This window comes from Mustela erminea, chromosome 2 (assembly GCF_009829155.1).
Source record: "Mustela erminea isolate mMusErm1 chromosome 2, mMusErm1.Pri, whole genome shotgun sequence".
Lineage (NCBI taxonomy): Eukaryota > Metazoa > Chordata > Mammalia > Carnivora > Mustelidae > Mustela > Mustela erminea.
In genome coordinates this window covers 143,046,543-143,062,989 of record NC_045615.1, presented here as the reverse complement: position 1 = coordinate 143,062,989, position 16,447 = coordinate 143,046,543, and the positions used below count along the sequence as shown (strand labels likewise).

The window sequence follows — 16,447 nt, the reverse complement described above, 5'->3', positions numbered from 1 at the left end:
TTGGCCCAGGTCATGACCTCAGGGTCCGGGGATCCAGCCCCAGTCAGGCACCCTGCTCAGTGGGCAGTCTGCCTTTTAAGGGCATAGGATATGATCAGCACTGACTTATGCGCAACTGATGAATTACTGAACTCTACATCCGAAATTAATGATGTACTGTGTTTTGGATAACTGAATTTAAATTAAAAAATTTTTTTAAAGATTTGCAAAAAGGTAAACAAATGTCACTCATCACTAAATACGGTAAATGTATTTTCCATTAAAAATGTTATTTATGTTAATGTGTAATGGGTTTGTTTTTTAAGATTTGTTTGGGGGAGAGAGGGAGAACACGCACACAAAATGGGCAGCGCAGAGGGAGAGAGAATCCTCCAGCAGACTCTGAGCACAGAGCCTAATGCGGGGCTTGATCCCAGGACCCTCAGATCATGACCTGAACTAAAAACCAAGAGTCAGATGCTCAACCAACTAAGCCACGCAGGTGCCCCCTTATTTTTTAATAAATTAATATTTAAGTCTTAATTTCAATTAGTTACTATTTTAAGTCTTTAGCATGATTAACATCAATGGATACAATTCTAACAAAAGCTCTGAGGGGTCCTGGAACCAAGAAATTTGAGAACCACTCTTTCATAAATAAATGCTGAAATATATTTATAAAAGAAACTGATGTCTAGGTTTTGCTTAAAAATAATCAGGAGTTGGGGTGCCTGGTTGGCTCAGCTGGCTGTGCCTTTGGCTCGGGTCATGATCCTGGAGTCCCAGGATTGAGTCCCGCATCGGGGGTCTGCTTCTCCCACTGACCGACCTCTCTCATTCTCTCTCTCTTTCATAAATAAAATCTTAAAAAAAAAAAAAAATCAGGAGCTGGTAGGAGTGGGGAGATAAATGTAGTAAGACGGGCCACTGATAATCACTGATGGGGAGGGACAGGCCCACAGGGGCTTTCATTATACCATTATCTTTATTTTTGAATGTGTTTAACATTTTTCACTTAAAAAGGCTAATTAATAATAACAATGATGGTGATGCAGCTCTCTTACCGAGATCTACCCTCCATGGGCTGTCTGTTAAGGATCTGAATAGGTCCCCTGGCACGAGAATGAATCTTATCATCCACCATATGCTTCAAACGCTGGTAATATGTGGGACCAATAAAAATCTGTGATGTGATTTTTCGACCAGTGAACCCATTGTACAGGACCTGAAACAGATTTTGAAGTATAGACTTAAAAATATTAAATATACACACGTAGATTATATGATTTCATTTGTATGAAAACAAAGCAGACAGAATATAAAATCAAGAGACTATTTACCTTGGGGTTGGGGTGGGAGTAGTAAATGAAAGGAGACATGAGGGGGCATCTAGGCCCAAAAGTGCTCTGGTAATTTTTGAGATCTGGGTGCCAGTCACACAGGTGTGTTCACTTTGTGTGAAATAAATTCATCAAGCCATATATATATGATTTGTGCACATATTTAAAGCATGCATAGTTCAATATGAGAATTGATTTTTTTTACATGGAAACTACATACATACAGAAACAGAGCTACTAATGTAAGAGCAAACATACCTCATTTCCTCTAAGATGGTAGCCATAATCAGATAACAGATTAGAAATCTTCTGCACATTAACAGCATCATTAAATGGAGTGGCATCACCAATTTCGCCCTTGTTGGCTGATACCTTTTTTAAAAAAAGTAGTCTTTAAAAGGTGAATCCTTCTGTCGCCCCTTATAATCTTAATCAATAAAAATATATTCAGTTTTAAAAAGCCCTTCTAGGGGTGCCTGGGTGGCTCAGTTGGTTAAGCAACTGCCTTCGGCTCAGGTCACGGTCCCGGAGTCTCGGGATCGAATCCCGCATCGGGCTCCCAGCTCCATGGGGAGTCTGCTTCTCCCTCTGACCTTCTCACCTCTCATGCTCTCTCTCACTGTCTCTCTCTCAAATAAATAAATACAAATCTTTAAAAAAAAAAAAAAAAAAGCCCTTCTATATAGGGAAGATTTTGAACTTCAAAATCTGTTACAAAAAGATGTAATATTTAAATTTCATTTTATTAGTATCTTAAATATTTATAACAAACTAATCTGAAAAAATTAAAACTCAATTATAAACCTTCAAAAAGGAAGCTATCCATGAGAACAGATACAAAAGAGTGAAACTCCCTATTTCCCATGGCTCAAAGAAAATAACATTTTAACGCCATAAAACCAAGTCACCCATGTGTTAAGCTATAACCATTCTCTATGTTCATTCTCTATGAACAAGATACTTAAAAACAGCAAACCCCCACTGAACGATACATGAATATAGCTAATAATATAGCTATACAAATATTAAGTTCACAGTGAACTAACCACCAATGAATTAACTCCTCATCTACAGAAAAGAACTAGGCAAAAGGATAACCATATATGTATGCAGAGACTGGATGTAGTAAATTTTACAAAATTTCTGACTTAGCCAAAACTTCACAGATTTTTGCTGGGGGGGAAAAAACCCCACAATTAAAACCAACTTAAAAGCAGGAAAATAAGTATACTAGCTTTTTTCCAACAAAGAACTCAAATATGAGAAGTCACCATCATCATTTTGGAAGAAACACCTGTTTGGAACATTTCATTTTTATTTTATACACACACACACACACACACACGTGTATATATATATATATATATATGTGTATATATATATATATTTATTTGGGGGGAACATATATATATATAAATTTTTTTTTTAAGATTTTATTTATTTATTCAACAGGCAGAGATCACAAGTAGGCAGAGAGGCAGGAAGAGAGAGAGGTGGAAGCAGGGAGCCCGATGTGGGGCTCAATCCCAGGACCCCAAGATCATGACCTGAGCCGAAGGCAGTGGCTTTAACCCACTGAGCCACCCAGGCGCCCCAGGGGAACATATATTTTTAAAGGAAATCTCTTACCTTCCCTTGAAGACATTCAATCAAGTGACCAATAGTCATTCGAGAGGGAATGGCATGGGGATTTATGATGATATCAGGGGTGATTCCCTCACAGGTGAAAGGCATATCCTAGAAGGAAATTTTTATTTATTTATTAAAGATTTTATTTATTTGACAGATCACAAGTAGACAGGCAGGCAGAGAGAGAGGGAAGCAGGCTCCCCACTGAGCAGAGAGAGCCCGATGTGGGGCTTGACCCCAGGACCCTGTGATCATGACCTGAGCCAAAGGCAGAGGCTTAACCCACTGAGCCACCCAGGCGCCCCAAAGGAAATTTTTAAAAGGAGACAACTCTCAACTACAAAACTGGAACTGATTCCCCCCACCCTGAAGTTTTCTATGTCCTCAGTTCTGTTCAACATGCTCCATTCATATTCTTACTCAACACTAAAAAGTCAAGCCTCTATCACCTTTGCAGTTTTAAGTTAAAGCAGATTTTGATTCATTAAAATGTTAAGCAGAATTTTGGGTTCGGGTCAGGGAATTACAAGATACCTACCTCTTGTCTGTACTGAATACCGCAAGTACCCTTTTGACCATGTCGACTAGCAAATTTGTCTCCAATCTGTGGAATTCTAACAGAGCGGACCTGAATTCATATAAAAATAGGTTAACTTAAGCCAAACTGGTTAATTTTTATAAACAGCAATATGAAAAAGCTATACTCACCCTTATCTTACAAAATTTATATCCTTCCTGGTTGAGAGTTACCATAACTTGATCCACAATGCCTGTCTCACTGGTTCTCAGGAACGTGCTACAGTCTCTCTTGGTGTAGCGTCTATTAGTGCCCTCCAATTCATCTTCATTTTCAGGCAAGGTGACTGTTTTGCCTATAATAACATCATCTCCTGATACACGGACTCCAGGAGCTATCAAACCATCATCATCCAGCTTGTCATAAATGGCATGCCTCATACCTAGGAGGAAACAGACATGGAATTTTCCGAAATGGTACTACTATATAAAGTATTTAAAATGTCACATATTCCAGGCCATCTGGATGGTTCAGTCGGTTAAGCACTGGCCTTCAGCCGGGGTCAAATCGAGCCCTACATCAGGCTCCCTGCTCAGTGGGGAGTCTGCCTCTCCCATGCCCTCCACCTCCCACACCCACTTGTGCGTACACATACTCTCAAATAAAAGTCACATAATCCCTCCAAAAGATTAAAACCAAATACATATCAGTTCCAAGTTAGAGAGAAATTCATAGGAATCTTTAACACCATGAACCATGTGTAGTAATAATACAATGCTCTCAATTCTAAATACTACAAACTATTCTGAATTCTTAAAAAAAAAAAAACAAACAAACACTGGACTGAGCACTGGAAAATTAGATTATTTATATGCTGGCTGATTTTGGATACAGGTGTTGCCATCTTCTGATCTCTTACGTGAGAAAGAATATGCCCTCGGAGGGCCTGGGTGGCACTAGTTAAGCATCTGACTCTTGGTTTCACCTCAGTTGTGATCTCAGGGTCATGAGATGAAGCCCTGAGTCCTGCTCTGTGGAGAGTCTGCTTGGGTTTCATTCTCCCTCTTCTATCCCTCCCTCCTGCGCTCACTCCCTCTCAGTGAAATAAATAAATAAATCTTTTTTTTTTTTTTCCTAAAGATTTTATTCATTTTTTTGACAGACAGAGACCACAAGTAGGCAGAGAGGCAGGCAGAAAGAGAGAGAGAGGGAAGCAGGCTCCCCGCTGAGCAGAGAGCCCGATACAGGGCTGGATCCCAGGACCCCGAGATCATGACCCGAGCCGAAGGCAGAGGCCTTAACCCACTGAGCCACCCAGGTGCCCCTAAATAAATAAATCTTAAAAAGAAAAACAATATGCCCTCTACGCATATTCTTACAGAAATTTTGAATTTCATCGTATGTAAACTTAACTGCACTGGACATCAATTCACTACTATACAGAACCACTCACAGAAAATGAAATAATAGAAAGATGACTTAAAAACAAAACACATTTTACTTCACACAATACCATCAGAAGTCCAAACTGTAGCAGATAGAGTTTCCCTGGCATGTCCCATCCATCCCACTGCATACAGTTTTTAAGTGTCTGTGAAAATCGTAACTAGATAGTTAAGTTTGAGTTTTCTAGAAGAAACAAAAGTGCCAGGTATGACCTCGGTTTACCTGTTAACTGTATATGAATATTGTGGCTAGACAAATATGGTCACACTACAACGTGGAGAGGGAGGGAGTTCCCATGCAAACACATAAACTGAGGCAGAGTTCAGAGTACACGTAAAAAGGGCTGCAGTGTAACCCATGAAATCACATGACTTCTGTGATCGCCTCTTCAATGCAGAATCTACCAGGGTGGACCTTAACAAGCCAACTCCTATCTGCGAAGACATTCTCTTACTTATGAACTCTGCATAACATGAAACACACTCCCATGTGACGGGGCAGGGAGAGGTATTAAATTAGGAAAACCATGCTATGTTGACTTTAAATTCCATAATTTAAATGTATCACTTACCCTGGCATGTTTCACGAGTTGGCTTCTCAAAAACTTCTTCTTGATCAAATCCTTTTTTAGATTCCTGTTCTTTGTATGATCGATAGAAGACAGACCTAAAAACACATGGTGGTAAAGGTAACTTATATTTTACTTTTATGAAAGAGCTTAGAACATACTGACAATTTTCATTTTATTGATATTTGGGAGAGAATTTAAACCATGAATCTAGGACAAGAGTTTACTGTATTAAGAGTCAAAGTTAAGTCTTAAATGCTGTTACATGGGCCACACATACAAGCATTTGACCTGTAATCTTAACACTGCTAGATTATATGAGAACAGCAAAGACCTGAGGTCACTAACTGCAACCTCCTACCTAAAATAAGAACCCCTTCCATAATACTGCTCAGAGATGGTCACTCAGGATCTATTCCAATATTTCTCGTGAGAAGTTTATGGTAGTAAGCTATCATGCCCACCTTCTGGTCCTAGTGCTATCCTAACACTATACAAAAAAAACCCATCGGGGCGCCTGGGTGGCTCAGTGGGTTAAAGCCTCTGCCTTTGGCTCAGGTCATGATCTCAGGGTCCTGGGATCGAGTCCCGTGTCGGGCTCCCTGCTCGGCGGGGGACCTGCTTCCTCCTCTCTCTCTCTCTGCCTGCCTGCTCGTGATCTGTCTCTGTCAAATAAATGCATTAAAAAAAAAAAAAAATCTTCTAAATTTTCTTTTTTTTTTAAATTTCCAGTTTTTAACCAATCTTCACATGCTACGTATTTGAGATTGTCAATAAAACTGAGCATAATAAAAAAAGTTTGGGAAAAAAAACCCACTGTAATTTTTTTTTAAACCCACTGTAATTTTAATAGTTATTTATGGGTCCTAAGATTAATAGGTTTATTTTTAGACATTTCCATATTATCTAAATGTAAACATGTATTTGCTTAGCAAAAAAGAGTGGGGGTGAGGACCTCAAAATAGTAGCATCTGAAAATCCTTGTGAAGACACAAGACCTGTGTCTTCAGTCATTCATGACCATTAACCAGGCCTCCTGTTTTCTGGAGTAAGGCATTGATTTCACCACACTAAACTCCATACGGATACCTACAGAACAGTATGTGCCTGTCAGATTTCCAGAAAGTGTCATGAATGGAGGCAAAAGAATAAATATCTTAACAGAAAAATTTCTCTGTTGTCAGATCAAACCTTCCTCCAGCCTGACCTTCAAAACCACCAAAAAAGTTTGGATACATACATGTCAAATCTATTTTTAAAGAACTTTTTTTTCTTTTTCTTTTTTTTTAAAGAAAAAAAAGGTTTTATTATTACTGTTTGCACTGTATCTGTGTTTCAACAACTACTGTAAACAGCTGACCTGAAAAAGCCTCTGTCTACAGCTGAACGATTCATGATAACAGAGTCTTCTTGGTTATATCCCGTGTACGATGCAATGGCCACAATGGAGTTGATACCTGTAGTGCACATAAGAGCATATATTAAAGCCTCATCTGGGAAAAAATAAAATTGTTCCTTTCTTTTGTTTATTTATTTTTGAAAAGTTAAAGATTCCTTAAGTTTGTTATACCTGGTACCATTTCCACCATTTACGGAGCAATGTACCTGATACAATGAAAAGAAAAAGAAAAAGGCAAAGCTACAAGACATAAGACCCCAGGAATGTACATCTAGGGGCACCTGGGTGGCTTAATCAGTAGAGCAAGCGACTTGATTTCAGGGTCATGAGTCCGAGCCCCATGTTGGGTGTAGAGATTACTTAAAATATTAAAAAAAAAAAAAAAAAAAGAGGAACGTACATCTAATTGACACTACCTTATTTTAAGCAATAGCTGCACGTTTTGCAAACTGTGGCTGTGACGGTCCTGAACAAGACACGTTTCCTATCTAAGCTGCAGTAATTTTTCTGATCATGGATTATCATTCCTTCTGCGACAGATTTTTACATTCCTTTAATGCATTCAGGATGACTCGCAAAGTAACCTGCAGTTTTTCTGACAACTCGCTCTCTCCCTGCTAAGCACTGTAGCCCCGTTCTTCTGAGTTATTTCAGAACCTTGTGCTACCATATGCACCACTTCCACCACCAGATCTATAACCACTACCGAGGGGCTACCAGAGCTTCTTCCACCAAAATTGCCCCCCTTCATGGGTCCACAATTTGACTGCTGCTGTCCACTGTAAATTCCAAAATCATCATAGTTCCTACCACCACCATGGTTAACTCTTCCAAATTCCCCCCTTCAGGAGCACCTGGCTGACTCAGTCAGTTAAGCATCTGCCTTTGGCTCAGGTCATGATCTCAGGGTTCTGCGATCAAGTTCTGCATCCGGTTCCCTGTTCAGCGGAGAGTCTGCTTCTCCCTCTCCCCCTGCTTCACACTCTTTCTCTCTGATAAATAAAATCTTAAAAAAAAATATCCCCCTTCACCGTAACCACCATTTCCTCCACCACCACCACATCCACGTCCCTGGTGTCCATATCCTGGGCCCACCACAACCTCCTCTACTGCTATAACCAAGACGACCACCGTCATCACCACCACCCTCTATAACCATCTCTGCTGCCACACCACAGCCTCCTCTCCCACTGAAGTTTCCTCCATCACCTACGAAGTAGCCACACCCACCTCTACCACCTCTTTGTGATCCAGCACACTACATTTCTTGCTTACAAAATGTCTTTTCCACTTCACAATCCTGCATGTTAATAGTGTGGCATTTCTAAATAGCAATTATGTCAACTGTATCATGATCATCAAAAGTTACAAAAGTCCTCTCCTTTTCCACCTCTTCCTGTCTTCCATAACTTCCATGGTTTCAATCTTGCCACTCCTTTTTTTGTTGTTGTTTAAATATTTAAGTAATATCTCCACCCAACAGGATACTCAAACTCACAACCCTGGGATCAAGAGTTCCATGTTCCTCCAACTAAGCCAACCAGGTGCCCCAAGAGTTTTGTTATTAACTTGAATTCATTTCTAACACCTTAAAAATAAATTTACAAAGCTTAGAATTCAAACTTTTCTTGAAAAATCAGATCTGGCATCATTGGGCTCACTTACACACATCACAACCATAGCTGAAGCTGAATAGAGCTAACCCCAGTGGAAAGGCAAACCTCTCTCTAATCTGCCTAATGCTACAGGAGTCTAAGGCTGCAAGCCCTAACTGAAAGATAACACTAAGTACTTTGTGCTAAATATAACCTTGACTGCTCTCTACAAAAGAAGAATCATACTAACAAGAGGGCATTTGTTCTTCTGAGGACCTTGATGGGTTTGTGTATTTAAAGTTGGAGCTAAAGTGCTCTGCTTGGAGTGTGAAATTCTACAAGGAAAGGGCAGTATTGGGGAAGTGGACACAAGTGGATAAAACCCTCGTAGCAGGGAAGGCCTTCAGAGAATCAGGAAAGTCTAATAAATAGTCATTCTTCAGGTGTGCAATGAAAACTCCTCCTGAAATCTAAATGATTTCCTCCATGAAATCTTAGTAGCACCCACACTGGTCACCATCATTTCGTGTGGATTCTTTGAGAGAACTAGAAGAATTTTAAGTTTTACAAATGATCAAGCAGCATAATACAAGGAAAATACATAAAGATGCAGGTTCCTGAAGGCAGGGGAGGCTCTGAAAGGTGGACATTTGCAGAAATCTTGGGGTCCTGCATGATGTGATATGCTCCCACTAAGGAAGCCAGGAGTAGGGCATATATCACATCTGTGATACGGGGAACAGGCAAGACTTTCCCAGCATGTCCTCACATTGTGGTGGAGCACCACCTATGCCCTGCACCTCTATCCAGGTGATGCAGCCTATAGGTGCTCAACTGTCTTGGCCTTGTGAGGCTTTCCTGTCTCTTGTGTGACAATTCCTGGATCACCCACATCTGTGTGCTCCATCAACTACAGCCCAGGAGGCAGTCCCTTCCTTCCCAGAACCTTTACCCAAGGTATCTGGGCAAGTCTGAGATCAGCCAAATTTATCTAAAAACAGGAACTTCTTAATTATGCTTCTTATAGCTTTTTCTTAAAAGCCCCAAATCAAGATGCAATGTAATGAAGAGGAAAAGGAACAAGAAAGAGAGAGGAGAAAAGGTCAACATTTGGTCAAAAGGGAAAAACATAGGCCAGAGCCTTGAATTCTAGACTTCTATTTCTTAAGTTGTATAACTTTGGGCAATAACTTTTCGGCTCCTGTCTCCACAGCTGTAAATCAGAGATGATACCACCACCAATATTTATAATCAGTTAACATTTATTCCTCCCATACTAATTGCCAGGCACTAAGCCATGAGTTTTAAATAGATTTAGTCATTTAGTCATCACAAAAACTTTATGAGATAGGTACTATTATTATTCTCAATTTTCAGGTGAAAAAAATATCAAAATGCTTTTATGATGCTTAAAAGTAACATGTGTAAAGCACCTTGGATGGTGTTTCACGCAAACTCAATGCCCAATAAATACAAGTAACTTCAATAAAAGTATCTGTGAGCTGTGGAGCGCCTGGGTAGCTCAGCTGGTTGAGCAGCCAACTCCTGATTTCAGCTCAGGTCGTGATCTCAGAGTCCTGGGACGGACCCTCAAATCTGGCTCCAAACTCAGCAGGGAGTCTGCTTCAGGATTCTCTCTCCCTGTCCCCCCAACTCACTCTCTAAAATAAATAAATAAATCTTTAAAAGAAAGAAAAGAAAAAAGAAAGTATCTGTCAGCTAAAGGACTATAAAAATCTGAAATCTAGGACTACAGCCCACCTGTCAGCCAGGGTCACCCCTTCCTGCCACTTTGCTCTCACGCACGTCAAACCACAGCTCAGCACTGAGGACGCGCTAAGTCTCTAGACACACTTTTTTTTTTTTTTTTAAGATTTTATTTATTTGACAGAGAGAAATCACAAGTAGATGGAGAGGCAGGCAGAGAGAGAGAGAGGGAAGCAGGCTCTCTGCTGAGCAGAGAGCCCGATGTGGGACTTGATCCCAGGACTCTGAGATCATGACCTGAGCCGAAGGCAGCAGCTTAACCCACTGAGCCACCCAGGCGCCCAGTTCCTAGACACACTTTAACATGAAATTCTGTCACAAGGATTTTTGCTCCCAGAAGATGTCAACCACGGTAATAGTACAGTACAGAAACAGGAATGATACTCATCAAAAAAGTCATTCCTTAACATAACATGATTGGCTCCAACCCCTCAGTCAGGGCTCAGAATCTGGCCAATGAAGATGGCATGTAAGACAAGGCCAGGGGCAATAATTCAGCCAGGAGGTCGGGAGATTGGTTACATCAACAGAGTGAACCAAGAAGTACAAAAAAATGAGGTCAGTGGGAGCCAGATTTCTCCTTATCAGAAAATGGGAGTTCTAAAATAAACACTCCACTGTGGCGCAATGGATAGCGCATTGGACTTCTAAAATAAACACTCCAGTGTTGGACTACAATGAGCGATATTAGTGTGAACTCACAGTTCCTCTGACATACAGTCACAAAAATAGGCAAAATGGCAGGGGGGCAGTATGTGCATACATATTTTCCTCGGTTATCCGCTGAGAGAACCTAGAAATGATGATATCCTAATAGAAAGAAGCACACTTAGCACCCATACTATCCTTCGCTGAAAGGAGCAATGGCTGATTCCACGCTTAAGGAAAGCACAAAATACAAGTACGTAAAGAAAGATGATGGACCTATCAGGAGTCATCTTGAAGGTGTTCCCACTGGAAAATCTGGGGCAATTTTAGCATCAAAATGGAATGAATGATGGAATTAGAAAATCGCCATTTGGCAAAAATCATCCTGCTAAACTAATGGCTGAAAGTTTGTCAAGGAACAGAATATTTACATCGTCTCAAAGTATCTCTTCACAGAAGATTTACTATGACTTAGTACAAAATACTAATAATTAACAAAAAATGGAGAAATCTATTTAGACACCATCTTAATCATATGATAAACGTTAAAAGTCACTACTAATGGTACATATAAACAACATGTGCCTCCTGATAGGATGCAAAGAGAATACAGCATTATTTCTACACTAGTCCTGCCAAAAATTCATACCCTGAATATAATCATGGGGAAACAGAGACAAGGTCCAAAGTATAACTTGCCTGAATGCTTCAAAATGCGAGACAAGGAAAAACAAAAGAACTGCTCCACCCTGAGGAGACTAAGAGACATACAACTAAATGCACTGCACAATCCTGGATTAGATCCTAGACCCATGAAGGACATTATTAGGACAACTGGCAAAATGTGAACTAGGGATTGTTCACTAGATGGAGTTCAAAGCTAAGCTCCTGATTTTGACTGTGGTATTGCGGAGAATGGCCTTGTTTTTAGGAAAGATTCACTGAAGAATTAAAAAGTGATGTGGCTTCATGTCTACAACTTACTCTCTAATGGTTCAGGAAGAGGAAGGCGACAAATAAGGCAAATGTAAAACGTGAACTGGGAAATCTGGAAAAGAGTATACAGAAGTTCTTTGTACTAGTCTCACAACTCTTCTATCAGTTTGAAATTACCTCAAAATACAGTTTTTAGGATAGATACTGTGATTAAGGCATGAAGCCATAACAGAACCAAAAGGCATGTGTAGTCCCTACCAGCCATGACTCCACCACTTCATACCAGTATCAAAAGATTTTACCTCAAATCTAATCCTTTACCTTATTTCTTTTTTTCTGTAGCCATAAAGAAATCACTATCTAAATGTTGAAAAAAACCCAGCAGTGCAAGCATCCCCCAAAGATAGGAGCATATTGTAGGCAATCTAACAGACTCTGTTTTCCTAGACAAGAGTAACCCCTTGTGGAGGACTCTGAAAATAAATCATTCTAACTTATGAGAATATGCTATCAAAATGTTAGATCCCTTAGTATAGTTAATAATTAAGGCCATTATTTACTAAGCAAGTTCTAAACAGATCACATTACCCACAGTTAAAGCCGAAATCCTATTAATAATAAGGTAAGAAAACAGTTATACCAAAGAACTATGCTGCTTCCTTTAACATTCAACTCTTCTCTACCCTTTAGACTTTTTTACCTGTTGTCCAGTCTCCTTAAGAATCTCCTCCTGAAAATTCCTGATTCTCCTCATCAGCTACATCTCTAATCCCTTCTCATTTCTTTTCCTGGTGGCTAAAGTTCTGTCTCTGGCGAATTTCCCTCAGCCATTCTCATGGTATCCTATACTTACCACTAATAAACTTCACGGCTCTAGATTTGACCTGCTTCCAAACCACATTTATAACTATTAGAAAATCTTTTCTGGGGGCACCTGGGTGGCTCAGTAGTTTAAGCATCTTCCTTTGGCTCAGGTCATGATCCCAGGATCCTGGGATCAAGTCCTGCATTAGGTTCCCTGCTCAGTGGGGAGTCTGCTTCTCTCTCTCTCCCTCTGCTCCTCTCCCAGCTCATTCGCTCTCTCTCTCTGACGATAAAATCTCTAAAAAACAACAACAAAAAAACCCTAAAAACTAAGCATACTTAAAAAAAAAAAAAAGAAAGAAAATCTTTTCTGGGGCACGGGGGTGAGTCAGTCGGTTGTGTCTGCTTTCAGCTCAGGTCATGATTTTGGGGTCCTGGGATCCAGCACCCCCCACCCCACCCCTCAGGGAATCTGCTTCTTCCTCTCCCTTGGCTTCTGCCCCTCCCTCCTGCTCCTGTGTGCATGCTCTCACTCTCTCTCAAATAAATAATCTTAAAAAAAAAAAAATCTTAGCTATGGCAACAATTCAAAATCAACACACTGAAAACTGAATTTTTGGGGCACCTGGGTGGCTCAGTTGCTTAAGCAACTGCCTTCAGCTTAGTCATGATCCCAAAGTCCCAGGATCAAGTCCCAGGATGGAGTCCCTCATGAGGCTCCCAGCTCCACAGGAAGTCTGCTTCTCCCTCTCCCCTCTCATGCTCTCTTACTCTTTCTCTCAAATAAATAAAATCTTTAAAAAAAAAAAAAGCATTTTTTTTATATCTTACATCTAAAACATCTTCCTTCTAATGTGCTCCCAATCTTATGAAGAGTACCCCCTATCTTCTTGATCACCCAAGCCACAAATACTAACAATATTTCCAATCCCTATCTTCCCTCCCTTCATCACTCCACATTCAATTAATCGAGGGTATTCCAACAGGCATTTATCCCCTACTCTTCTTTCTTAAGGACCTTACCAATTCCTAACTTAGACCATTGCAAAAACCTCTAAATTATCTCCTTCCAATACCATACCTGACTACAATCTGTATCAACTGGCAGAATGATAGTCCTAAAATAAATCTCTTAATTGCACTACTTCCTTGCTACAAAAGGCTGGATGCGTCTTCATTCTCAAAATTCAACCTGGTCTCTCTGCACTATGAGAGACTCCTGCACTTACACTCCAGTCACACTAAAGTGCCAGGACTACTACTATTCCCATATCTCATACACGCATGCATCTAAGCCCTTCCTCATCCCATCTCTCAAATTCAAATACCCTTTCATCAACTTTACACTGGTCTAAAATGCCACCTCCCCTGTGAAACTGGCTCTAGATTTCCATTAGGAGTCAATCACTTCCTGTACCTCATCATAACACTTTCTGCGTATCTACCTCTTTATTATTTGTGTTGTTTCCCACATTATAAATTCTGAGAGAAGAAATGCTGTGTCATATGTATTTTATTAACCCTCCCAAGCACCCAGAAAAGTGCCAAGCATGACACGATCTTAAAAAACTAAAGACCGAAACTGAACATACCTGCTGGCAGCTCCCGAAATCTTAGATATTCCATAGACCGTGTAGTCACAAGTGGTTTTTGAGGATAATACAGAACATGGGCCAGTGTATCCATACGAACATGGAAGTTGGTGATATAAACTCCCATAGCCTGCTTACCCATAGCAGACTGATATGTGTTTCTAGGGGACTAAATGTAGAAACGAAAAGCAGAATCAATGAAAATTTAACTACTTCTAAAGGAACAATCTTCACAGGGTACTACATATATCAGGAATATGGTTGGAAAAGGTTATACTTTTTTCTGAAAGGTAAATGAACATTTGGAAAAATCAACTATGGCTCCTAACAGTGAAATATTCAGTATATTATACGCATATTTTGTAGGAATTCAAAGTCCTTTTCATCACCACCCTTTTAAGAAAAACTACAGATTAATCTAATTTTTTCTACTTCTCCCAATTCCTCACGAACCAGAAGTTAAAAACTGCTACCAACCTGGTTATGATCAGGAAAGGGAATAATAGATGCACAGACACCAAGTATCATTGACGGGTGGATCTCGCAGTGTGTATATGTGGAACAATAAGCTACTTCTTTCTCCTGTAAATCATCTGGAGTCATGGCAAGCATCACTGTTTCTTCTTCCAGTGTATCAATATATTCTACTACCCCACTGGCCACAAGATCCTGCCAACTAAAATAAAATTCACCTTATTTCCTTACTTACTTAAGTACTTTAACTAAACTTACTACTTAACAAAGAGTATTCCTGTATCTACATGTACAAATACAGAAAAGAGTTCCAAAATAAGTATATTATTAATAGTGGGGGGGGGAGCAAGTTACTAAACAATACACATGAAGTGTGGTCCTATAAATACTACTAGTTTGTCTGTCTTGTTTTGTCCTTTCTTTGAACTATGTGGGGGCACCTGGCCGGCTCTGTCACAGGACATGCAACTCTTGATACTGGGATTATGAGTCCAAGCTCCACACTGGTATAGAGATTATAAAATCTTTTTAAATAAATAAAGGAAATTATTTGTGGATATATAGATATGAGTTACTTTTTAAGAGGAAAATATGAATTGGGGGCTTTTATGTGTTTTTTAATTATATATGTTGTTTGAAATTTTTTTATAAAAAATATACATTTAAGTATTAAAAAGAAGCTTTAAAACAGGTTCATCCTTTTATTAAAATTTTTATTTACTATTATCCGTATTACATATTACATATACATAACTTATATGTTACTTATTATTATTACATTTTAACAGGTCACAAAGACTTTTATTCTTAAAGCCCTATAAGTCCCTTACGTGATGACAAAATTAAGAAACACAAATGTGACTGCTAAGAGTGTCTTTTTGGGGGCAATAAAAATGTTCAGGAATTTGGTAGTAGTGATTGATGCACAATCTTATGAATATACTAAAAACCAATGAACTGTAATACTTTCAAATGGTTAAATTTATGGTGTGTGAATTGTACTCAATTTTTTCTCACTGCATGTTCTTACCTGTAGTTGTTATATTCTCTCTCTTTCAATTGATCAATATGTCTCTTCTTCAAAAGTAGCTTTTGTTTTTCTACAATCAGAAGTGGCCTGCAAATACGGCCTGCATCTGTATAGATCCGAATCTCCCTCTCTCGAATATCTCTAATCATAGAAACCTGTAAGTAAAAAGACAAAAGAATCTCATGAATGTTTATTTTTTCTGTATCATTAAGACTTAGCTAAAAATAAAATAAAACTCCTAGTAAATTTCTTGAGGAAACAACTATCAAATAAAATGGACAAATTTTAGTTTATCATTGTTGAATATACTAAAAACCTAGGTATAATTTAAAATTTTGTAAAGAGGGGAGCCTGAGGGGTGCCTGGGTGGCTCAGTGGGTTAAAGCCTCTGCTTTCGGCCCAAGTCATGATCCCAGGGTCCTGGGATCGAGCCCCACATCAGGCTCTCTGCTCAGCAGGGAGCCTGCTTCCCCCTCTCTCTCTCTGCCTGCCTCTCTGCCTACTTATGATCTCTCTCTCTGTCAAATAAATAAATAAAATCTTAAAAAAAAAAAAAAAGAGAGGGGAGCCTGGGTAGCTCGGTCATTAAGCGTATGCCTTCAGATTGGTCATGATCCTGGGATCGAGCCCCACACAGGGCTCCCTGCTCAGCAGGAAGCCTGTTTTTCCCTATTCCACTCCCCTGCTTATGTTCCCTCTCTCACTGTGTCTCTCTCTGTCAAA

General features: G+C 39.6%; 1 protein-coding gene across 1 annotated transcript in view; it reads right to left on the bottom strand.

The window, feature by feature from the left end:
- Nucleotides 1–16,447, bottom strand: part of POLR2B (RNA polymerase II subunit B) — a 45,980-nt gene that overhangs the window by 2,471 nt on the left and 27,062 nt on the right. The window contains exons 15-24 of the mRNA XM_032334410.1: nucleotides 15,725–15,879; nucleotides 14,698–14,896; nucleotides 14,221–14,389; nucleotides 6,840–6,936; nucleotides 5,483–5,577; nucleotides 3,657–3,907; nucleotides 3,487–3,576; nucleotides 2,949–3,056; nucleotides 1,578–1,691; nucleotides 1,044–1,204 (exon numbers count right to left, since the gene is read on the bottom strand). Of these exons, the coding sequence (XP_032190301.1) occupies nucleotides 1,044–1,204; nucleotides 1,578–1,691; nucleotides 2,949–3,056; nucleotides 3,487–3,576; nucleotides 3,657–3,907; nucleotides 5,483–5,577; nucleotides 6,840–6,936; nucleotides 14,221–14,389; nucleotides 14,698–14,896; nucleotides 15,725–15,879 (1,439 nt within the window). The remainder of the gene's footprint in view (nucleotides 1–1,043; nucleotides 1,205–1,577; nucleotides 1,692–2,948; nucleotides 3,057–3,486; nucleotides 3,577–3,656; nucleotides 3,908–5,482; nucleotides 5,578–6,839; nucleotides 6,937–14,220; nucleotides 14,390–14,697; nucleotides 14,897–15,724; nucleotides 15,880–16,447) is intronic.